The sequence below is a fragment of the Hyaena hyaena genome, unplaced genomic scaffold (assembly GCF_003009895.1).
Source record: "Hyaena hyaena isolate Hyena2069 unplaced genomic scaffold, ASM300989v1 scaffold_18, whole genome shotgun sequence".
In the NCBI taxonomy this organism is placed as follows: Eukaryota; Metazoa; Chordata; class Mammalia; order Carnivora; family Hyaenidae; genus Hyaena; species Hyaena hyaena.
In genome coordinates, this window is record NW_024080649.1 from 3,407,709 (window position 1) to 3,433,118 (window position 25,410).

The following is a 25,410-nucleotide window of genomic DNA, read 5'->3' on the forward strand; positions in this document are numbered from 1 at the left end:
TCAGCTTGTTCCACTGTTAATGATGTTAACTGTGATCATTTGGCTGAAGGGGTGTCTGCCAGGTTCTCTTTTGTAAAATTACTGTTTTCTCTTTAAAAAGTAATTTACAGGGACATACAATACTTTGAGACCATGTAAATATCTCTCCTCATTACACTTTCACTTAGTAGTTTTTGCTTTCATTAATGATTTTTTCCCTTAATCATTAATGTGATGGTTGCAAAATTTATTCCCCCAGTTTTATTATTCCTCATATATTTATTAGTTGGCCTACTACTACAGGAAGAGCATTTACTTTTCTTTTAGGCATGTAGGCATGTATTATCAGTCTTAACTCATGGATTCTTATTCCATTCAGTGGGTTACAATTTATTTCTGCCATTATTTTGACGCTTACATTATCCCTGGTTTGGCCAGTGGGTGCCTTCTGTATCCTTTTGATATATGTTATTTCCCAAACATGATCCAGGATAGATGGGATTTACTGTGTGATAAAGGTGGCATTGAAAATCAGAAGAGGCAAACAAATGGCATTAGTACCATCTGCTAACCAAGTGGTTTTCAAAGTGTGGTCCCCAGATGAGCAACATGGGTGTCACCTGGAAACATGTTAGAAATGAAAATTCTGAGGCCCAGACCTGCAGAACCAGAAACTCTGAGGGTGGGGCCCAATGATCTGTTTTAATAGATTTTCCAGGGAATTTTGATGCACGTTCAAGTCTGAGGAACATAAAGCTAACCACTTGGGAAAAAAATAAAGCTAATACCTTCCTTGTGCTGACACTTGTGATAGTTTTCTTTCTTCCTTTCTTTTTTTTTTAAGATTTTATTTTTAAGTAATCTCTACACCCAACGTGGGGCTTGAACTTACAACCACGAGATCAAGAGTCACATGCTCCACCGACTGAGCCAGCCAGGTGCCCCGTGATAGTTTTCTTTATTTAGTTTTTCAAACATTTAATTCTGTATATCAGTCTAGAGTTTACTTTGATAACATGATGTGGGATAAGGATCTAGTTGTATTTTTTCCTGACTGGTTTTACATGGTCTCACTGTTTTCCTCAGAAGGGGTGTCAGAACGAGGCTGGATGTAGCTCTGCTCACTGCTCTTCTTCAAAACTTTTCTTGGGTCTTGAGCCTTCATTTTTTTTTCCTGACACACTTTATATTTATCTAGCTAGTTATCTAGCCAGGTATCTGTGCACATGGATGTAAAGATACGCACATCATATCACATATACACACAGATGTGTGGATATCTGTTTCTGTGTCTTTATATTAAATACTGTGAGTTCATACTGAAACCTCAGTTTCTAGTTCAGTCCCGCAGGATTCCTTCCTAAGCTTCCTTTCCATACAAGAGCTCTGGCTCCCCACATCGTCCGTATATTTACTTGTTACCTCTGTTGTGTAATGCACGCAAAGTTTGAGAATTGCCACACCCATGCTCCTGTGAAAAGTGAAGTTGACTTTGAAAAGCCCCTTGCTTATGTTCTCCATTTTATACGCAGGTTTCTTTGCCCATGTGTAGCTAAAAAAAAAAAAAAAAAGAAAAAGAAAGGCAAGAAAGCAAACAGCTCCCTATTTATTTAAAAATCTTATAAGCAGAGAGTTGTTTCGGCACTTTACATTTCGAGAACAGATAGGCTAGTCATGAGGGGTGCACCACCTCCCTCACTCTTCCCTAAGGATGGAGAGCTCTGGTGGGTGGGCTGCGCGTCCCAAGGAAGCATGCCTGACAGACAGTGCATGCGTTTATTTTAAAGTAAACACAGTGCTGTTTTTCTAGTTTTTCATCTGGAAGCTAAATAAAACTACTGATCCTTGGAACTTGAATCAGAGGGAGAAGAGAGAAAATGAAAAAAGAATTTTTTTTTTCCTCTACAGTTAAAAGCAATTTTATATTTATTTTTAAAATTATTTCTTTTTTTGTTTTGGTTCCCAAGTTTGATTCAAGAACTCATACAGAATATTCCAGGTACATGAGTTTTAATCCTCATTTCCCTCCTCTTCCTTGTCCTGGTTAATCTGCAGGTAACACAGTTCTTAACTCTCATTGCTGTTAGCAGCTATGTGCAGGCAATCACATAGATTATTCTTCTTCAGATATATTTTGGTGAGATATTTCAAATACTTTTGGCAAAAGGCACCTCAGTAGTAATCTTGCTCTTGCTCCTTTAGGTGGGTACAACCCTTCCATTCAGATTCCCAGCTTTGCCATTCACTTTGATTCTCTCATGAAGAAACTGCTCCAAAATGGCAGCATCCATGATTCTGTCTTCTACGGGGTGGGGGTGTGCAGTCAAGCCTAAACCTCAGGACTTGCTTCTTCTTCTTTTTTTTTTTTTTTTTTGTCCCACTCTGCCGCAAGGTTTCTCACGGGCTTGTTTCACAATTCCCGAGAAATTGTGCCTTGCTCCTCAAATCGAAAATATTATCATTTTCTCTGATTATAAAAATAACGCATGCCTCTAGAAGTGCAAATATTATTGTTGTTTCACAGTATTACATGGCTCTAAAACTGAAAATATTGTTGTTTTCACAATTATTATTATTTTCATGCTTACTGAAAAGAAAGCCAAAACTATTCTGAATTGCTTTAGTATGTATGAAGCATTGCTTTGAATTCGTGAAATATATATGGTAGAACTTATTCAGTCCTCCTGTGTACCTGTATTGCCATCCCTTTTTAAAAAAAATTTTTTTAAATGTTTTATTTATTTCTGAGAGAGAGAGAGAGAGACAGTGTGAGCAGGGGAGGGTTAGAGAGAGAGGGAGATACAGAATCTGAAGCAGGCTTCAGGCTCGGAGCTAGCCATCAGCACAGAGCCCGACACAGGGCTTGAACTCATGAACTGAGGGATCATGAGCTGAAGTAGGACACTTAACCCAACTGAGCCACCTGGGCACCACATCCCTATAGCTGAGGAAATAGGCAGGTGATATGCAGGCAGATGCCCGGGCCCCTGCAGTGGATTAAACTGAGGCCTTTTGTTCCCAGAGCCTCTCTGCATCTACTGCCTTCCAAGGAGGAAGAAGGTTAAATTCACTTAAAATTTTCTTATTCAGACCTAACCCCGTAGATCGTTTGTTATATTTCCACTAACCTTTTTTTTTGGGGGGGGGGGGGCTATGTAAATCATATAGGTATATGTGAATAACTCTTTTTTTTTGAAATGGGAACTCACTATGCATATTGCTTTGTAACTTGCTTTTTTTCACCCAATTTTTTTTAATTTTTTTTTTATGTTTTATGTATTTCTAGGAGAGAGAGAGAGAGAGAGAGACAGTGTGAGCAGGGGAGGGTCAGAGAGAGAGGGAGTCACAGACTGAAACAGGCTCCAGGCTCTGAGCTGGCAGTCAGCACAGAGCCCGACGCGGGGCTCGAACCCACGAACCGCGAGATCATGACCTAAGCGAAAGTCGGACGCTTAACCGACTAAGCCACCCAGGCGCCCCTCACCCAATTTTTTAAAACCTTAATGAAACTGAACCATTTTTAATAACTACAGTAGCAATGTTTTGGAATGAACACACCATAATTTAGCCAATCTCCTGTTGTTGTCCATTTTTTGTAAAGATCTCTGTGCTGCTGTCCATTTTTTTTTCTTAAATCCGTAAATTCCTAGGCATGTAATTGGTCCAAGGGCAGACGTGTTTCATGGGTTTTGATGCCCGCGACTTGTGTCCGCTGCAAAGCCCAGGCCTATTCACATGCTTGCCAAGCGTGTTCATCTATACCTGTTTCCTGTCTCATCAGTGGTGCTGGGGCTTGTCCATATTTTTAATCGGCCAGATCTGTTAAGTGAAAAACAATTACTTTTCATCATTTTAATTTGCATCTCTTTACTTTCTTCCTCTCCCCTTTTCTTCTTGAGAAACTTCCAGGGAGGCTTTGGCCTCATTGCCCTGCTTCACACTGCTGCATTCACCTCCCAGTGGTGAAATCTGATGGTCATTTCTCATCCTCAGCTCCCTTGCCTGACAGATTGGATACAGTGGGTCGACCCCTCCCGCTTGATTTTCAGGACGCCACACCCGACTGCTTTTCTGTCTTTCCAGCCACTGCTCTTCACTGATCTTTGTTGGTTTACCTGTCGCCACTCTGGAAACACTGGGATACTCTGGGTTGGCTTAGCCGTGTATCCACTTGTTCGTTCATACCCCTGCCTTTCGTGATCTTGCCTGGCATCGAGGCTTTAAATTTGGTCTGGTCGCCTGTGACGTGCAGCTTGGGCCTCTCCCCTGGCAGCCAGAGGCCATGTTTCCAGATGTCTAATTAACATCTTCAAATGCGCGTGTTAAAAGCCAAGCTGCTCGCTTTCCCACAGCTTCCTCCATCTCAGGCGATGGTGATTCAGTCCGGCTCAGGCTAAGAACCTTGGTGTCTTCCTTGGTGTCACTCCAGTGTTACAGTATGTGTCCTGGCCATTTCTCACCATGGGAGCTGCCATCACCCATGTCCAGATCCCTCTTTTCAGCTGTTAGGAGGCCTGCGTTTGTCACCCTACAGTGCACTTTTGAACCCAGCAGCCAAAACAACCCAAACCCAAGCCAGATCATATCCCTCCTACGGTGCTTGTCCCTTGTGGTGGTTGTCCCCTTCACAAGTACAAACTAAAATAGTCCCCTAATGATCTGAAAGTCCCACCCTGATCTTCCTGTTACTCCTCTGTTACCTCATGTCAGCCATCCACCCTTCTGCAAAGCCCTCTCTGGTCCCCAGGCATCCTCCCTGTTCTCACCTGCTGCTGTTCTTGGCTTAGGGCCTTGGCCCTGGCTTTCCCTTCTTCCTGGACTGCTGTTCATCGTGTGGCCTCGTGGCCTCACTCCCTCACCTGCTTCTGGTCTGCTCACCTCAGTGAGGCTTTCCCAGGCTCTTCTTTCTTTTTTGGAAATGTACAGTTCAGTGATTTTAAAAAATGTTACCAAGTTGTGCAATGTTAACATGAACTTTTCCATCACCCCAATGAGATCCCTTATTCCCACTTACCATCAGTTTCTGTTCCCACCCCTGGCCTCTGGCAACTACAAATCTGTCTTCTGGGTCCGTACCTGTGTCTTTCTGGACATTTTATACAGATGGCATCGTACAATATGTGGCCTCTGTCAAACCGTCTTAGTTGAGATTACTCCCTACACACCATTCTCTGTTCCTTTCCCTGCTTTATTTTCCTTTTAGCACCATCCCTACTTAATACTGTGTATTTGATCTCACTCCCTGTCTTCTACAGCTGCAACGTAAGCTTCACGGGGCAGCCGTTGTTCGATTTTTGTTTACTCTTGGGGGGATCCCTTCACTTTTGTGCCTAGAACACAAGACACTAATTATATACGTATATACCTAGTTTGATGATGAGGATGAGAGGATGAACGCCTTTTATCATGACTTAGGTTTTTGTGGCCAGTGTCATGGCTCCCCTGTGAGACCCCCGGGTAGTAAAGGGTGCCCACTCTGGGGAGGCGTCAGGCTGAGTCCGCCTCCAGCCTCCAAATGCAAGCCTTTGTTTGATTTTGCCCTGCTCTGCTTGCAGTTGCATCAGTGACTACTGTTTTCCTGATTGGCACCAGATGCCGGGCACTGGGATTTAAAACCGCCTTTAATAGTCTCTGAAAAGCTCTCTGTATGTTGCTTTCCATCATCTGCACCTCAGGCAGATATGGCCCAGCCAGAACCTCAAGGAATTCCCGAAGAAGCCAGAAGCACCCCCCTCCCACATCCCCACATCCCCAGCTTCTCAGAGTTACAGCCGGGCCTAGTTCGTGGCTTTGGTGTCCACGGAGAGCTATTTGAAAGAAAAGGTCCTTTTAACCAGGAGTCTCAAAAGTAAATACACAGGCCCGGCAGTGAATGTTAAAACAGACCTGCTCTCTGTGTCACCAGCAGAGAGGCTGCCTTGTGAAACCTCACTTGAAGAAAGAAGAAAAGCTTTCTGTCAGGAATCCCTTCCCCTGTACGTGGCCGCCTCAGCGTAGCCTGGGGTTTATTGCTGCATCTAGAGAGTTCTGTAAGCCTATCAGTTTTGGAAGTTGGTCAGCCTCCTGGGAACATGTATTTGAGCAAAGAGTGAGTCTTTCCCCCCCTCAAAACATGAATGCCGGCCAGGGCTGGTAACCAGCCTTCCCTTTTTTTCTGGAGGTATATTGTGATCTTTTGCATTTTAGTCTGTAGTAGGTGGTCAGGACATTTCCCCCCCATTTTCTTTTTTTTCCTTTTAGATATAACGATTTCTCAGTGTTGGAGCAGGGTTTTGTAGGAGAGGAAGTCTTCTCTTTAGGCATTTTCTTACAATTGTGAGACCTGCTGGGAGCAGGAGGTGGGTATAAAGTTTACTTACAAGCATTCACATAGTCAATATTTTTTAAAGTTTATTTATTTTTGAGAGGGAGGAGACAGAGAATCCTAAGCAGGCTCTGAGATGTCAGTACAGAGCCCAATGTGGGGCTTGAACTCATGAACCATGAGATCACCACCTGAGCTGAAATCAAGAGTCTATCGCTTAACTGACTGAGCCACCCAGTTGCTCCTCACATAGTAAATTTTTTAAAATATTCATTTATTTTGAGACAGCGAGCAAGCAGGAGAGGTACAGAGAGAAGGAGAGAGAGAGAATCCAAAGCAGGATCCTCACTGTCAGTGCAGAGCCTGATGCGGGATTCAAACCCATGAGCTGCAAGATCATTACCCTAACTGAAACTGAGAGTTGGCCGTATAACCGACCGGGCTTCCCCGGTGCTCCTCACATAGTAAATTTTTACCTTGAGCTCTGGGCTGGATGCTAGAGATGTGGCCACGAACAAAGCACAGTCCTGGAACTTAGGATCTGGGGAGGGAAATGGACAGATGTTAAACACATAGCTGGTGCACATTGAGCCCCGTTGTGGTGGGAATGATGGAGGGCAACACAAGATGCTCTGGGACTGTTCCACCAAGTACTTAACCTATCCTGGGGGTGGGGTGTGGAGGAAGAGTTCCCTGGGGAGGTGATACCAGGACTCCAGAGGCAGAGAAGGGATGCCCATGCTAACTGGAGAGCATTCCAGGCTGAGGGAACAGCAAGTGGGAAGCTTTGAGACAGGAATGAGCTTGGTGTAGTCAGGTCACATGGAGATGGCCCGTGGGGCCAGTCAGGCCTGGGCACTGAGAGCTGCTCAAGATGATGACCAAAAAATGGCAGGGAGGAGGTACTGGAGCAGTGCTAGCCAATAGAAATATGATGTAAGCTGCATGTGCAATTTAAAATTGTCTGGTAGCCACATTAAAAAAAGTAAAAACGGGTGTGCTTACTAACGGGTGTCTCAATCTATTCAGCATCCAGTTCTTGATATTGGCTCAAGTTGTGATCTCATGAGATTGAGCCCTGAGTTGGGCTCTGTGCTGAATGTGGAGCCTGCTTGCGATTCTCTTTCCCTCCCTCTCTCCCCCTCCCCTGCTTGCACTCTTTCTCTCAAAATAAATAAATTTTTAAAAAAGTAAAAACAAGAACAAATGTGAAATTAATTTTAATATTGTATTTTATTTAGCCCATGGGTCACCTGGGTGGCTTATCAGGTGACCACCCAGGTCATGATCTTGCAGTTTGTGGGTTTGAGCCCCACGTTGGGCTCTATGCTGACAGTGCAGAGCCTGGAGTCTGCTTTGGATTCTGTGTCTCCCTCTCTCTATGCACCTTCCCTGCTTGCACATACATATACTCTCTCTCTCTCAAAATTAATTAACATGAAAAAATAATTTATTTAGCCCAATATATCCCAAATATTATCATTTTACTATATAACCAATATAAGAAAGCTATAGTTGAGATATTTTGCATTCTGTGTGTGTGTGTGTGTGTGTGTGTGTGTGTGTGTGTATGTGTATGTTATGTGTTTAGTTGTTTTACACTCCCAGCACATTTCAGCCTGGAATGGCCACCTTTCTAGTGCTCTGTGCCCACATGTGGCTCTGGGCTCCCGCCTTGGACATTGCAGGTCTAGAGGTTATTACTCAAGGAAGACTTGAAAAACTTTTCTCCTAAATCAGGTTGTTAGTGTAGAACTGTACTGTGTGTACAGTTCTAGAAACTTCTTTCATTCTTTGTAAGCCTGCCCCACAGAGGCATAGTGCCATGTCCTAAAGGACACGCACTGCTTCTAATCAGCCACATAGCATCCCGCTTCTAAACTGACAGCTGTTATAGGCATGAAATGGTGGCCTTGCGGAGAGCCCAAAATCGGTGATAGGAAAATGAGACTGTTGCCTGGATATGAGCTGTTTCCTTCCCCTTGCCAAAGGAAAAAAAAAAAAAGCCCCTGAAACATTTCTTCTAAAGTTCAGGCCTCTACTTTGCTCCAGTTATTGAAGAGCGGCTCCCTCCTGATTGTCCATTCCAGTCTCCCTGGGGAGACGCTGTGGTGCTACAGTAGTGTTAAGGTCGAACCTCATTCATCTCGTTTGAGTGTATTCATGTCCCTTTTCCTTCAGTCGTCCAGGATGCTACGAGTGTTTTTCTTAGAGTGGGTGACTTACTCTTGTCACAGAGTGGTATGTCAGAGGGGAAAGCGATTCTGCACCAGAGCCCTGATGGCACAGTTAGACTGGTAGCAGTCAGTGCCCCCGCTGGGTACAGGCCAGCACGGCACACGTGTGTCAGCTGATGTCTGTGCTTTGCCTCCCTCTCTTCCTCCCCGCTTCCCTTAATGAATTAATGTTTATGCATACATTACAGACATTCACTCTCGTGGAGGGGGGCATTACAGTCAAGGCTGAATTCACCTTGAACATGCTGCTCTTCAATCCTAAAATCTTGCTGTATGGATAGACTGCTTCTGTATGCATTTTTAAAGATTCATAGACCACATTAAATGTAAAATCAAAGGATACAACTTTTCTAGGACAAAGTCAGTTTTGTACATGTGGTTGTTCTATGTGTATTTGTGCCAGTGTCTGCACGTCCATAACTTCATGCAAGGTTGACAGTCATGAGCTGTATCCTGGGGAAGGGATTTGGAATGTGTGTGTTTATGGGGTAGGTGTCATCTTTTACCTTTCTGTATTGTTTCAGGTTTTCATAATAAGCATGCTGTTGTTATTTTTTAGTTTTTAAGTTAATATTATTTATTGTGAAGGCAATATTACATAGCACATATGGGAACTTTTTTTAACTTTTTATTATTGGAAGTTTCAAACGGAAATGAAAGTAGACAGAGTAGTAATTAAGCATCCAGTACCTGTTACCCACGTTTAGGAAGGATTAGCATGTCGGATTATCTCGGATTATCTTTTGCCTCTACACCCCACTTTTTTGGGGAATATTTGAAAGCAAATCATAGACAACATGTCCTTTCATTTGTAAACACATCCCATATACATGTCCAAGTGATGTGGAAATTAAGAAAAAAATATATCCACTGTGCAGATAATGGAAATTAAAAAATAAAACCTGTGTTTCATAATCTTAGTCTTCAAGCATAATTTACAATTTTTCTCTGCTTCATTTATTTCTTTGTCCCTTTATATGTTTATTTTTATGGGATTTTAATAATACGGTACATTCTATAACTTCATGTTCTTTTTTTTTAAGTTTATTTATTTCGGCAGCGCCTGGTTGTCTCAGTCGCTTAAGTGCTGACTTTGGCTCAGGTTGTGATCTTATGGTTCGTGAGTTCAAGCCCCGCATTGAGCTCTCTACTGTCAGGATGGAGCCCACTTTGGATCCTCTGTCCCCTCTCTCTCTGCTCCTCCCCCACTCACATTCTCTCTCTCTCACTCTCTCTCAAAAAATAAATAAACAAAAAAATCTTAAATTGATGTATTTTTGAGAGAGAGAGAGAGAGAGCAAGGGAGGGACAGAGAGAGAGGGAGAACCCCAAGCAGCCTCTGCACTGTCAGTGCGGAGCCGGACGAGGAGTTGGAACTCCATGAATCATAAGATCATGACCTGAGCCTAAATGAAGAGTTGGATGCTTAAGCGACTGAGCCCCCCAGGTGCCCCATCATGTTCTTTTTTTTAACTTAACATATGTAGTATGAATAATTTTCCAGGTTCTTGTACACTCTTGATAATCATTAATCCATATCTTCATTGTGGCGTATTTCGTTCATCTGAAATTGTAATTTTTATTTTTATTTACTTTATTTTGTTATATTTTAAAGTTTTATTTATTTATTTTGGGAGTGAGAGACGTAGAGTGGAGGGACAGAGAGAGAGAGAGAGAGAGAGAGAGAGAGAGAATCCCAAGCAGACTCTGCACCGTCAGCGGAGAGCCTGATGTGGGGCTTGAACCCACGAATCGTGAGATCATGACCTGAGCTGAAACCAAGAGTCAGACGCTTAACTGACTGAGCCACCCAGGTGCTCAGAAATTACAATTTTAAAAAAGCAGTTTTTTAAAAAGGAGATTGAATTAATTGTGAAATGATTACCGCCAAGTTTAGTTAACATCCATCACCTCACATAGATACAGAAAGAAAAAAGAAAACATGTTCTTCTCCTTTTGATGAGAACTTTTAGGATTTACTCACTGAGTAACTTACAAATAGATCAGTGTTAATTCTAGTCATCATGTTGTACATCACATCCCTCGTCCTTACTTATCTTATAACTGGAAGTTTATAACTCCTGATTTTTTAAAAGCAGAATCTTAACCATAAAAGTTCTCTTCTAGCTGGGCTCCTACATTTTGTATTTAAAGACCATTGAAAAGGAGGTTTGTGTGGTGGAAGCCCGCCCCTGCCGTGTTTATAAACATGGCTTTGATCCTGTGCCACAGGGCGGGGTGGTGTGGCTGCTGAGGTTCTCTGAGGGCACGGAGAGCATGAGCTGTTGGGGTGGCTCTGGTCTAGGAATCTAGGAATTGCCATTAATGGGTGATGAGGACTCTCCTCCCGTTGGGGATGAGGAGCTCTGATCACAAAGCAGCAGTATCTCATGGACTGACAGTTTATTCTAAAGACTGTACTTCCCCAGATCTATATTTATTGCCACTGAATCGCTTAAAAAATTAAAGAATGTGTTTCAGCTTGACAAACTGAGGTTTACCAAGACAGATGCATTCTGTGTTAAAAGGACCCTCAGCTAGTTCAGTAGACTCTATTTCTAATGTATCTTATTCGATGGATGACTGATAAATAGCTAGTTCTGAAAAGTGTATGCCGTGTACTTTTTTTTTGGTAAGTAAAGAAAAATGTCTGTTCTGGCATGGGCTTGGCGTTTAGCATGAATCATGAGAACTAAGGATGATCATGGTTGACAGATTATTGAAATGAGGACGCATGTGCCTGCTGCCTTCTCCCTCTTTCCTCTGGTAGTGGAGGCTGTCCCCCTTCATACGGCCTAAGCGTGGACTCTCCATTCATGCTTCAGAGCCCATGTTTCCTGCCTTCTCAGGAATCCTTCCTAATTTTCCTGCTGCCTCTCTTGAGTGTCCTCTGTCTTTGCAAGGTTATCTTCATCTGTTTGACTGTTGACTGAGTTTCCTACTATGCTGTCTTCTGTGATCACATTCCCACCTGTACCTCCTCTTTATGCATAACCACCATGTGCAGATGACCCGTAGATTTGAATCTCCGGCCCAGATCTCTCCTCTGAGCTCCATAGCTATGTACCTGCCCACTTTCCTGCTGTCTCCTTGTGGATATGTCAGAAACATGTCCCAATCTGACCTCATAGCCTCTTCCCCAGACTTGATCTTCTTCCAGTGTTCCATATTTCAATGTGTAGATTCACCATTTGTACGGGTAAGTAAGTTAGAAGCTTATGAGTCATCTTTGATATCTCTATCCATCTTGCCCACTTACTTTGCTCATCTGTTTCCAGGTTCTCTTGGTTTTTACCTTTGCAAATCTGCCTCCCTCTTTCATCTTTACCTCTGCTGTGTTTTCCTTTGGCTACCTTACTTCCATCCTGTCTTTTTTCCAGTTTGTGTGCAGACAGAATGATTTTTGAAATCACAAAGCTGACCTTGTCACACCTTGATTAAAACCCTTAAGTACCATGCTGCTGCTCTTAGGATAGAGAAGAACTTTTCAACATGACAGACCCACAGGGCCCTGTAGTGTATGGCCACCAGCTGGGTCTTCTACCCCATTTGGGTCACAGTTCCATTCTAGCCCCAAGCATCGCTGTTCAGTTTCCCAAATGCGTCCAGCTCATTGTGCCACAAGGCCTTTGCATCTGGTATTTTGCCTTCCTGAAATGGTCTTCCTCCCCACTCCACCCCACCCTTCAGCATGCTAGTTGTACACCTGAAACTTCAGAGCACAGTTGAGTTGTCAGTTCCTCGGGAAACTTCCTGACGCACTGCTGAGGCCAACTATCCAGTGCTCATGGTTCACTGATGTCTTGCATGAAATCTGTTAATACCATTGCAACTTTACATTTCTCTGCTAGATCATTTCATTGTTTCTCTCAACTGACTTGTGAGGTTCCTAAATGCAGAGACTTAGTCTATTTTCATTCTTCATGATAACCCACCTTCTAGCACAGTGTCAGGCAGATAGCGATGCCCAGAAAATGCTTCTTGAGTGAATGAACAAAAGAAAGAAAGAGTGAAAGTAAAAATTTACAAATTGGCTTCGTAAGAAGCTATTTTCATTTTTAAAGGAATTAATGGAATCTCCAGGAGACCAAAATTTTGATTTAGAGATCACTGAGGGACTCCCAGCAGCAGCAGCATACAGAAGAGGCTTCAAGGCCAAAGTAGACTCTTCCTTGCACCCTGTGTTCTGGGAAGACCCTGCAAAATCGTCAGTGATGGGGGCTGGGGGGGGGGGGGGGGGGTGAAGCAGAGTCAACATTGTTACCCCAGCAAGAATTCCAATGTTTATGATCTGATGCTAGCTTGCTAGAAAAGACTCTTCTTGTTAGACTCTGGCTAAGTTTGGAAGCCAAAGAGACATCATAACAGTAAATCCTGGAAGCCTCTGGCTTCCTTTACTGCAAAGGGAACGTGAAAGAGTGTTCTCTTTAAACCGGGGGTACACTCCATCCTGTGTGGGTCTGAGTTACAGGGAGCCGGGGAATGGAAAGGAGACTATTTACTCTCTGCCCTTCTGGAATTTCCTCCGGTTCCGTTCCTCAGTGCACCAGTGTTTCACAACTATGTGTAGAATGAACACTGACCTGTTAATGAATGCCCTGCTTATTTTCACTTTCTTTTGATGGGCCTATGGGATTGAGGGGCAGAGGGAGACAGGAAGGAGGTTTGTTTGTTCCACTGAGCAGCTCTGTTAAGGCCCAAATCAATCACATCTTCATCAGGTTTCCGAGATGCTTGACCTGAGAGTACTTGGGCTTCCTTAAAGGTATCCTACTTTTGTGTCTGGTTTTATTTTTTTCTCAAATTTCCAGGTAAATCCTTACATTTGTATTCAGAGTTAGGAAGAAAAAGAAAAAAACAAGATCCTTCCTTTTAAAAGATATGTGTATTCATGCACATAAGTTTTGGTGTTGTGGCAGCCGGAGAGGGCAGCGATGATAGAAGATTCTAAAGTAGAACGTTCTTTCATACACTGCAGTGAAACTATCCAGGCAGGGGTTCTGGATTTCATAACTGAATTGCATGAATAGTGGCACAGTTGGGAAGTTCTGGTTTACATAGTTTTTTCTTTTGTTGGAATAAGGAAGGCAACTTCCATGCCCTATTTATCTATACTTATTAGTACCATATGCAAAAAACATATTAACAAGTCCAAGTCAAGAAAGGGAAAAAGTAACTGTTAGAAAAATATTACTCATCTTTATTGCATGTAACCACTCTTCCCAATAGGAAATTATTAACCTGAAGCCACTTGCAAATCTGAGGCTTTGAAGTAAAGGAAAAATAAGAGTAGGAGTTATTCCTGAAGCAACTCGATTGTACATTCTCTGCCTTTTTGTATTTCAAACTGCATATGTGATGTTGAATTCTTAGATGTTTTTTAGTTGGTTTCATTCACTGTTTGTGCCTCAGGTATGCTGGCTTGAAAATAAAAACTATGATAGAAGATGTCAGGCATACCTGAAAGTGGAAAGAATAGTCCACAGTCCCCCGTGAGCCTGTCACTCTGCCCCACAGCCATCTACAAACGGCCATTCCTGTTACATCTTCCTTCTTACCCCACCCCCCTACTGGGTTGTTTTTCCTTAGATCCCAGGTGTATTTCATCCATAGACATTTTAGTATGCAGTTCTAAAAGATAAGCGCTCCCATAACCGTAATACCAATTTCATACCTAAAAAGCATAATGATAGTTATTTAAATATCATCAAATATCTAGTCTGCTTTTATGTTTCCCCAGTTGTCTTATAAAGTTTCTTTTCTACCACTGGTTTGTTCGAGTCAGGATACAAATAACATTGATATGTCTCTTCAGCCCCTTTTAACCAATATGTTCTCCTTCCTCTTTTTACCCCTTAGAGTTTGTTGTTGAAGAAAATGGACAGTTTGTCCTATAGTTTCTCACCTTTAAAGGATTTTGCTGTTCATGTCCCTTAAGTGTATTTTTACATGTTCCTCTGTCTCCCTGTGCTTCCTGTAAACCCACAGGCAGATCAAGAGGCTTGATCTAGTTGGGTTCTCCTTTTTCCTTTCTGATGAGGTAATGGTGCCTAATGTCTGCTGGTCTCTCTCATCATGCTAGCTTGTCAAGTATTCTCCTGGCACGGTCCTTGAGAATTTCCAAATTCTTTTCCCCTAGATTCTAATGTCCAGCTCTCCTGTGGTCTGTTGACCTTCACACACAGCATTATAAGGTGTGGATATCCAGTTAGTACTTAGAACAGAACAGAAGAGCATTCCCATAACTGAAGAAGTACGTGTGCTGATTGCTGATGTTAGCATGAGCTAATTGGGACTTTGGCTTTCTCAGAGAACTGAAGTCCCCTGCCAGTGGAATATTTTCATTATATATGTTCCATTTGGCTGTAACTAAAGCAGACTTCCTCCGGCCATGCTCTAAGTTGGTGCTTTTTGCACCGCCTGCCCATCATGTTGCCCAAAGCTTTTATTCCGAGGGTCTGGGGGGCCCGTGTGGTTGGTGGGGAGTCATGGGTCTTTCCTAACACGTGCTAGGGAGGAGGCCAGGGTAGAGTCTTCGTTAAGCACTGTGTTCCCAGGAGACATTGCCATGGCCTTGGCCCAAGCCACCATCTGCTCCCGCCTGGAATATTGTACTTACTTCCTACCAGGTCTCGTCTGCTTCTGCCCTTGCTCCTCCTGCAGCCAGAGTGGTAGCACTACCGCGCCAGTCACGTCCTTTCCGTGCTCATGATCCCATAACAGCTCCCAGTGTCACGCGGAGGGAGCTCCAGACACCTTGCAGGAGCTCCAAGGCTCTCCTTGTGGGCTCTGGTTACCTACCCGCTGCCCTCGGGTCCTGCTTCTGTCTTCCCTCGGCCACTCCAGCCACACCAGCCTCCCTGCCGTTCCTCACACATGCCAGGCACACTCCCACGTGGGGCCTCTGCACTTCCTTTTCTCTCCACCTAGAAGATTCTTCCCCGGATACCTCTGTGACTTACCCTGCCCTGTCCTTCTTTCGGTCTCTGCTCAGTTGTCGCCTTCCCAGGGACACTTTCTCATGGCCGCAGGTCCTCTGCCCACCTCCAGCGCTCACCACCCATTTTCCTGGGCTCGTGTTTCTCTTACCTTCTTTTTTTTTTTTTTTAAGGTAATCTTTTTTTATTTTTTTAAATATTTTTATTTATTTCTAGGAGAGAGAGAGAGATAGCGTGAGCAGGGGAGGGTCAGAGAGAGAGGGAGACACAGACTCTGAAATAGGCTCCAGGCTCTGAGCTGGCAGTCAGCACAGAGCCCGACACGGGACTCGAACCCACGAACCGCGAAATCATGACCTAAGCAAAAGTCGGACGCTCAACTGACTAAGCCACCCAGACGCCCCTGAATTGTATTCTTTAAATGAGTAAATTATTTGACATGTGACGTATATCTCAATAAAGCTGTTAAAGCAAAAATCTGCCTTTCTCTNAGAGAGAGAGGGAGACACAGACTCTGAAATAGGCTCCAGGCTCTGAGCTGGCAGTCAGCACAGAGCCCGACGCGGGGCTTGAACCCACGAACCGCAAGATCATGACCTAAGTGAAAGTCGGACGCCCAACCGACTAAGCCACCCAGGCGCCCCTCTCCTACCTTCTAACAGATGATGCAGTTTTCTTTAAAAAACCTGCTTATTGTTTGTCTCCCAACTAGAATAGAAACACCCAGTCATGGGGTTTTGTCTGTTTTGTTTCTGTTAAATCTCAGAGACGAGACCAGGAGGTTCTCGCTCCACGTCCATGAGCTGTGTGACCGCAGGTGGAGGGGGGCCTGACGAGGTGTGCTTCCTGGGCGAAATCGATGTGCTGTACCCGTTTTTCCATCAGTTTCGTGGTTTTTGAGCAGTTCCTGACCAGGCAGCAGGAAGACATGCCGCAGGAGAAAGGCCCTTTGTGGAGTCGTCGGTGTGGCTGTACTGAAACCCAAGGGCCCCGGAGACTGTGTAGCTCATGCTGCTATTTATAGCCGAGATTCCAGTATATGTTTTCCAGCCACACTTACTCCTTTCAGCCTCCCCTGTATGCTCAGGTCTGTCACTCAATTAACTAATGGTTTCTTTAGTCCCATTATGCATTGTAGGACTCCCCTGGCTCAGGTATTTTTTTCAAAGAGAATAATGGGGTGTTCTGTTCTCAGAGGTTTAATTTTTTAATAGCCATGCCAATTTAAAAAAGCCCCCTTCCAACTTTATTATGAAAATTTCAAACATACAGGAGAATGGAACGAGTAATCCAGCGAACACCCAGAGGCCTTCCACCTAGACCTTGCTAGCTTGCTGCCGCCTTTGCTTTACCGATATGTGTGAGCTTGTGGGTGTGTGCATTCTTCTTCCTGAACCATTTGAAGGTAAACTGCAGATGCCATGGCACCTTGGTCCTGAAAGCTTCAGCATATCCTCCTGTAAAACCATCTGAGAATACTTGCATAATCTTCTTTCATCTCCCAAGAATAAGGACATTCATATGTGAAACTGTAGGTTTTTATTGAACCTAGGAAAATTAGCAGTCACTTCAGATATCTTTTAATAACCATTCTGGATGTAAATTTCTCAATTGCCCCAAGAATATTTTTTTTTCAAACCGGTATTTAGTAAAACATCGCCTGGCGCTTGGTGGTTATGTTTCTTTAAATCTAGGAGTCTCCTTCTTGCCCCTCTTTTTTTTAAGTTTTTGAAAGTTTTAGTTATTTTGAGAGACAGTGCATTTGCCTACGAGAGGCAGAGAGAGAGGGTAAGAGAGAGAATCCCAAGCAGGCTCTGTGGCTGTTAGCCCCCATGAACCATGAGATCATGACCTGAGCCAACATCAAGAGTTGGGTGCTTAACTGACAGACACCTGAGAGCCCTTTGGCCCATCCTTTTAGAAAAAAGCAGTGTATTTAATGACATTGTCTTTTTGAAGAGGCCAGAATATTTATTATGTAGATGTCCCAGATTCTGAACTTGTCTGATTGCTTCCTCTTGGTATCATGAATTTGTTTCTCTGTCCCCATATAATTCGGAAGGAGAGTTAGTGGCTTCATTAGACTCAGGCTGAATGCTTTTAGCGAGAAGACTTTAAAAGTGGTGTTGTGGGTACCTGGGTGGCTCAGGACGTTAGGTGTCTGACTTGAGCTCAGATCACGATCTCACAGTTGGTGAGTTTGAGCCCCCTCCTTCTGGCTCTGCGCTGACAGCTTAGAGCCTGCTTGGGATTCTGTCTTTCTCTCTCTCTGCCCCTCCCCTGCTTGGTCTCTATCTTGCTCTCAAAATAAATAAAAAGTAAACTTTAAAAAGTTACTTAAAAAGAAGTAATATTGTGTACCTCATGCTGTGTCACATCACAAAATATGTGTGTCAGGTCATCTCGCTCTTAGCAACGCTTCATTCGATCACTTGGTTATGACAGTGACAGACAGGTCTCTCTGTTTTTGGTAAATAGAATAGTGGAGCATTATGGTCTCCCAACTTTTTTTTTTTTTTTTTAAATGAGTTATTTATTTTTTTTTTAATGTTTTATTTATTTCTAGGAGAGAGAGAGAGAGAGAGAGAGAGAGAGAGAGAGAGCGTGAGCAGGGGAGGGTCAGAGAGAGAGGGAATCACAGACTGAAACAGGCTCCAGGCTCTGAGCTGGCAGTCAGCACAGAGCCCGACGCGGGGCTCGAACCCATGAACCGCGAGTACATGACCTAAGTGAAAGTCGGACGCTTAACCGACTAAGCCACACAGGCGCCCCATCCCAACTTTTGTTTAAAGAGGAAAGTTGTCCTCCTCACTGGCTTTTTTTGAAGGTAGAATGTATCCCAAGGCATTGCAAGGTAGCTTCTGAGCCTACAGGTATATAATGATTCTACTGGACATGATTAGTGGGTAAACTAGAGAAAAGAGCTAAGTTGGAGCCTTGAGATGAGACCATGTAGCAAAAAATTCAAGTTATGCCCATGGCTTCTGTCAGAGGACCATGGCAGTGTGACTGTCAAGAGTTTGAAATTAGCAAGAAGATGGCCGCCTCTCCCTTCCTCTTGAGCATTATTATCCGTCCACAAAGGAGGGGAGGACATGCCCACAGGACATTTGTAAAATAATGGCCTTTGAGACACTAAGAAAGAAATCAGGGAATACTTCCAGAATACTCATCCCAGCACATTTCCAAGGCTGGTGTGCTGAACCCAAAGGGCTGGGCATCTTTAGGAAACATCCCAGAGACAAGACGAGAAGACAGTTTTTCCTTGAGATGGTTACTTAGCTCACCTTGGAAGACTTTTTGAAGTTTGTCACTGCAACCCAGAAAAGGACCCAAAAGGGCAAGAGAGGTGCAACTTTGCAGTGAACAAGGTAGACCAAGAGAAATGGGACTCTTCAGCCTAGAAACAGGAAGGTCAACAGGGAGATACTAAAAATGACAGCTTATTAGGAGCCCATTGGGTGCTTCTGTTTTACAGATGGGGAGACTGGTGCTCATGTTAAGTAATTTGCACACTGCTACAAATACCGCAAGGTAGAACTGAGATTTGAGCTCAGCCTCCCTGGCGGCACCCATCCTGAATCTGTGTGTGTACTACCTGCTAGGGACTTAGGCCCTGGATCTCAGCATAATACATAGGGAGACACCCCTTGACTTTTCTTTTAAACAACACTAATAAATGTTTGTTATCCCTTGGTTTCAGTGAGTCTAGATTTGTGAGTGGCTTAGCTTGGAAATCTGGCTGGAGAACTCTCTTGAGGTTGTAGTCCATACACTGGTTGAACCACAGTCATCTAAGAGCTAGACTAGGGCTGGAGGCTCTACTTCCTGGGTGGCTTATTTGCGTGGCTGGCAAAGGGTACTGGTTCTCGAAAGGCCTCAGTTCTTTCCTGAGTGCTAGACTTTTGAGGGAACTAGCTTTCAGATTACAAGTGTTATTTTATATAAATATTTGGAATTCACCAAGCCCCTGAGTGAAAGTGACTGAAAATAGCAACAGACTCCAAGGGATTTGGAGAGATCCATTACAGGGAAGAGAGATTATGGGAAGGGAGAGATGCTTAGGAGAACTTGAAAACCCAAAGGGTAACTTGTTCCCACGTTATTGTAGTAGATCCTTGAATTGATCCAGACTTTTCCTAAGTTCTTAAAAGGCTGTGTCTGTAGTTTGATTTGGGACAGGCTTTTTTAGTTGGGGGAGGAGGTTGTTTCTAGAAAGTACTCACAGAGATACTTATTTATGCATACCCTGCCTTGTTCTAGAGAACCAGGGAGATAGCTTATAATGATACAATAGCAACTCAGAGATAAAATAAAGTGGTGGTTTCGTGGTGGGTGGGTGGGGAGGGAGGTTGGAACATGGCCCTTTCCTGGCCTGGCTTTGTAAGATGTGGGGAGGCCTGGCAGGGCTGCATGCCCTTTGCAAATCCTCATAAATGCTCCTCTCTTGGTAATTACAGAATGACCCCCAGCTAGAGGTCGTAGCTCCTGAGCAGTAACTGGGTGGAAGCCATTCTGTGTGGCCAAGCCTGTTGGCGGGGTTGGGGGCCGCCGTGTGTGCTTGGGTGGAAGCCGTTCCTTGTGGCCAAGCCTGGTGGCGGTGGGGTCGGGGGCGTGTGTGCCCTAGTTTCCAGCCCACGTAGGCTTTGGGGCATCTGTCTCGTGCTGGTTTGTTCCGTTTTTCTTCTGTGGTTCCCCGACTCTTCTTGTTCGCCCACAGAGCTGACTTTGCCTGGTGTCCCAGGGGCAGGTGACTCCGAGGTGCCTTCTCACCTCAGTCGCAGATCCCCCTTTTGGCTGGTTTCTCCTTACGGACTAACCCAGGGCCATGGGATGATTGTGGAGCTGAGTTGACCTTTATTAAACTTATTGCTTAACATTTTTTCCTCTTTTCAAAGCGAGACATCCTTAGGAGTGAAAATTAGAAACAAATAATACTTTCCAACACAAGTAAGAGAAGAAGTCCCCCCGCAAATCCTTCCTCTAGAGAGGACTCCTAATGACATTGCCTTGGGGTCTCTTGTCCTGTTTCTCTTCTTCTTGCCCCCATTGTCTGTCTCTGTGGGCAGAGTGGATACTGGCTTGTGACTCCTTCCTCCAGATGCCAGCAGGTTCTTAATGCTCTCCTCTCTCACGGTCCTGCAAGTACAAGCAGACAAAGAAGTCATTGGGAAATGAGGTAGCTAACCCAGTGATACAAAATGTTTAGAAAAATGAGAGTACAGCCTTTTCCCACCCGTCTAATACAACACTGATGACGATTAGGCCTCTTCCTTCCCATTCTTTCCATGCCCTGAGACAGATTTCCATGCCCTGAGAAGATGCAGAAAAACGTTGCCAGGGACGCCAGAGGAGGTTAAATGAAGGCTTACCACTTACCGAATCTTAACTTGGGGTGCATTTGCTTTACTCCATCCCTGTTGCTTTTTGTGTTCAACAGTGGAGAACACGCAGCTGACCCTGAACCTGCAGACGGAGAACAAAGGCGGTGTTGTCTCAGGCGGTGAGCTGACAATTTTCCTGGACGGGCCAACTGTTGATCTGGGAAGCGTGCCTAATGGCAGTGCCGTGACAGACGGTGAGTGCCGCCCTGCTCCCCAGGCCTGTGCCGGGATGGGGCGGGGCAGGGCTGGGTGGGGGGACAGGGAGGTGCCCAGGGCTTGGTTCTCTACCAGGTACCTGGGTTTGGGTACCACTCAGCCACCCTTGATTCCCCTTAGCAGTTCTTCGCGTGATCAAAACTATGACATGATTTTTTAAGGACAGCTTTCTGATAAAGGACCAAAATAAATGTCAAGTCTTTATAAGTGTGTTGTTGTTTGCTTTGAGAGCAGAGAAAATATCTTTTCATCCCACACGAGCTCTGGAAACTAAGGTGTCTTTATTAAATGTTACTTGGGCCCATTTTTCTTCCCAATACAGTTAAACTTCCTGGGGAGCTTGAAGGTGTCTTTTATAAGACGGTATTGGTTGAGAAAGGAGGCTGTGTGTCTTAGGGATTCATGCTAGCAAAATAGAGACAGAGGCAGGAAAGTTGGAGTATCTCCCACTCTGTCCTGACTGAGCGCAGTTTGTTTCTTTTGATCTAGTCTGAAATTAGTCACCTTTGGATCTAGCAGGAAATTATTTCATGAAGTCTGAGGTCCGAGATGGGCTGGGTTTCTCCATAATTTTTCTCGTTAAATGTGATGTAACTATGACACTTTCCAGGCCCCAAACAGGCTTTCTGTAGCTTTGAGAGAGTGAGATTTGAATTCTCATGCAAGGCCAGTTGGGCGGGATCTCAGTGATTGGATGGGTCTTGACTTGAGAAACCTCCCTGGACTGAGTGGTGCTTTGGGTACTTTTGGTGCAAGAAGGAAACATGAATTATTCGTTCGTTCTGCACGTCTATCTGTAATTGACCACCTGGTATGTACTCGGTCTTGGACCAGGTGCTACCCAGATGGCGGGGCAAAATTCATATGGTCTCTACTCCTAGGAGCTTGTGATTTACTTGGTGGGGGCAGGGATGGTTAGACATGAAACAAGAAATGCAGAAATAATTATGTAACTGTAATTGTGACCAAAGCTATGAAAGAAAGGTACTGAGTGATATGAGATTCCCACAGTTTAGGGGAATCTCACTTCAGCTGGGGGCCAGGGAAAATTTCTTTGAGGAAGCTGAGACGTACCGGAGCTGAAGCGTTTAGGCGGGCCAAGGTGGAGGTTTGGGAAGGTGCAGGAGTGGGGTAGCTGAGTGAGAGGTAAAGGGGTCCCTTGTGCAGAGGCTTCAAGGTGGGAGTGAGCTCGGCCTGCAGTGGGAACAGAGGTGGCCAGGTGGAGCGTGGAGAGCAGGAAGGAAAATGGTGGCTGGTGAGGCCACGAGGGCAGGTCAGCTCAGACCACACAGCCTCCAAGGCCTTGGTGAGGATTTTCGACCTCATCCTAAGAAGCAGAAAGCTGTTGAGGGGTTTTTAGCAGAATGGTACCATAATTTGATTTGAACTGAATCTGATTTGGCTTTTTAAGAGCTTTCTGGTTGCGATATGGACCAGTGCAGTGCCCTAATTCCTTGCCCTCACTTTGCACAGTCAGCGTGGGTTTTGCATCTCATGTGGTGCGGCTGAAGTTTACTTAACGCACAAGCAAGTTGCTTGTAAGCACCTGAGATGTCCTTGAAGGTCTTGGAGAAGAAGAGCTGTTCCCCAGGTTCGAGCGCCTCTGTGCGGGGGGGCCCCAGTCAGATCTCACCTGGCTGTCCCTCTGCCTGTTCTTGCCGGAGGCTGCGGCTTGCTAAGTGTGGGGGATAATCCAAATGCATGGAGTGAGTGTTGTTCCTGAGCCACAATCTCAGACAAACAAGGGCTGAGCTTCTCACTGTTTCTGTCTTTTCTTGGAATGGGTCCCCTGTCTAGGATCCCAGCCACCTTCGAGAGAATCCAGTGGGACGGCTGTGGCTCCAGAGAACCGGCACCAGCCTCCCAGCACAAACTGCTTTGGTGGGAGATCTCGGTAAGACAACCCCCCACCCCCACGCCCCACCCTGCTTGTGGACAAGGAGGAGCTGGGAAGGTGCTCAGAGCTATTGGAAAACATGTTGGGAGGTGGCGAGGAACAGTTTATGTTAGAAACTGTTGGAAATTTCCAAAGGGCTTATCCCTGACTCAGTATGTTAAGGAGGTGCTTAGGAGAGTACAGAACTCAGGATTCTCAAAACGGTGAGGGGTTCCTTGTCAGAGATTGGGACTGGCTAAGCTGGTTATTTGGTTAAGAAGAACAGTCAAACAGAGCTTGGCTAGTGTTTTGTGTTTCAGGGTCAGCGACCATAGTTACCCTTTTAGGATGTACATGAAAATGTTTAGAGCAGTGGTTCTTTGTATATGAGATTTTCTGTCTGTGCATTTCTGGTTTTGGGGCGATCATGATTCCCTTTGGGCTATTGATTAAGACCTCCTGAAATGGAAGTCTGAATTATATTATACTTATTATACATATTGAGAGTGACTTAATTTACTGCATAACCATCTTATACCTGTATTAATGGTGAAAACTCATTTCCTCGGCAACTGAATTCCTAGACAAGAAAATTGTTTTAGGTGTATTAGAGAGATAGGGAGGAGGGAGTTAGGAAACTGTTTATATTATTTATCACAGTGTATAAAACCCCCAAACACTTTAAGGAAATTATAAGGAAAAGAAGCTTATGAGTGCAGCTTGTAAATCATTATTATCTGCAGAGAGTAGATAAAAAACTAGTAAAAATCTTCTGGAACAAATCCCAGGGATTGGGAATGATGCCACAGTGTGCTTACAGCCAGTACGCACAGCATCTTGAGCGATCCCTCTGATGACGGCTGTCAGCCTCTCTGGATGCAGTGGCTTTGGGGGTCTGTAAAGTTTCAGTGCCAGGCGTGTCAGAAGCAAGAGAGGGTCGGATGTTTGGATCTTTTGTCTGTAGCATCACTAGAAGCCTGGGTGCCATTTCCCCGTTCTCCTTTCTCCACATCTCTGCAGAGGTGTTACCTCCCACACTGGAGACCATTCACCCTTTTTTTTTTTTGACTCGCCAGATGAGTTATAAGTTGGGATAAATAGTCAAGTATCACAGGGTAAAGACCAGTGATATAATTGGCAAATGTTGTGTCACCAGAGGCCTGAGGGACACCCAGCATAGAGAGAACAGAATCTCTTTGGTGGTGAGTAGCTGGCAGAGAAGAACCCCTCAGCACGTCACTCTCTGAGAGCGATGCCTTCTTAGCTTTGGCACCAGTAGCTGCCATCTTGGTCTTTCAGCTGACTCGGAAAGTTAGTGTCATATGCCACTGATGTCACTTATTTGGGGGCTGGACGGCAGAGTACAGCTCTTAATAACTTTGGAATTAAGTTTTTGACCTATTTATTGCTCTCTGAATTTCTCTAGTTACAAGATCTTGAAATTCACATGTTCTAGCAGCCCTTCTTTGTCGCTGTTAGTGTTGAGGATTATTGTCTTTTAAGGCAGCAAGCAGACTTCCAACAGAAAATTGGATGCATTTTTGCCCATCACACATGGTAGACATTCGATGCTGGTTAATTATTGGTGGGCCGAGTGCCTTCCAAGTAGCTGAGGTGGCGTGGGAGTCCTCCTCTGCCTGCTAAGCTCCTGGAGCGTTTTCCACACACGGCCTCTGAGTTTTCACAGGCCTCTGCCTTCTCAGTGTTTATTCCGTGTTCACATGCAGCCTGCTGTCATTCGATAGCAAACACTTGTGAAAGGATCACCTGAAGGCTGTGTCTTCTCTGTCCCTAAGAGCTCCTTTCCCCCGTTGCTGCCGCACTTCAGAAGAAGGTGTGCCCAGGCATGTGGTAGCAGGGTAGTTGACTGGACAAGGGCGCGGGGCTTTGAAATCAGAAAATGTAGAGTGAATCCTGGCCTTTCATTTACTTGCTGTGTGATATTGGACGGGTCACTAAACCTCTCAGCACCTCAGTTTTTTCAGATGTAAAATGGGGATATCATCTGCCTCACAGGGTCATTGTAGGAAATAACAGAGGTGGGCTATGTTATGTGAGGGCCTTGCATACAGGGTATGCTCAGGGGTAGTGGCAGGGGGTTCCTTTGCTCTGGAGACTCTGTCATACCCCCTTTGTGACCCGCATCAAGGACTGTGGGTAGGAGGGTGATGAATGAAACCTTCAGGAGTCAAGGACAGTCCTCTGCTGTCCTTGGTTTCCTGGGGCAGGAAGGATGGCTTCTCCCTGCTGCCTCCCAGACTAAATATTTAGCCTTTGCTGTCTGACAGGTAGGTTTTTCTTGGACTTGGGTGCTGTTCACCATGATCAAGGATGCTCTGACGTGCCCAGAAAGTGAAGATTGTGGTGTCAGGCAGCCGTTTCCTTTCCTTTTCCCTACTTTATTAAGCGATAGAACCAGAACCACGGAAGGGTTTTACTTAGAGGTTCATCTACCCAAGTTCATCTCGCAAAGGGA

At 44.7% G+C, this 25,410-nt stretch overlaps 1 protein-coding gene across 3 annotated transcripts in view; it reads left to right on the forward strand.

The window, feature by feature from the left end:
• WWP2 (WW domain containing E3 ubiquitin protein ligase 2) overlaps positions 1-25,410 on the forward strand; it is a 156,115-nt gene that overhangs the window by 48,849 nt on the left and 81,856 nt on the right. For all 3 annotated transcript variants that reach the window (XM_039222183.1, XM_039222199.1, XM_039222189.1), the window contains exons 5-6: positions 20,899-21,036; positions 22,856-22,952. In XM_039222183.1, coding sequence (XP_039078114.1) covers positions 20,899-21,036; positions 22,856-22,952 — 235 coding nt within the window. The remainder of the gene's footprint in view (positions 1-20,898; positions 21,037-22,855; positions 22,953-25,410) is intronic.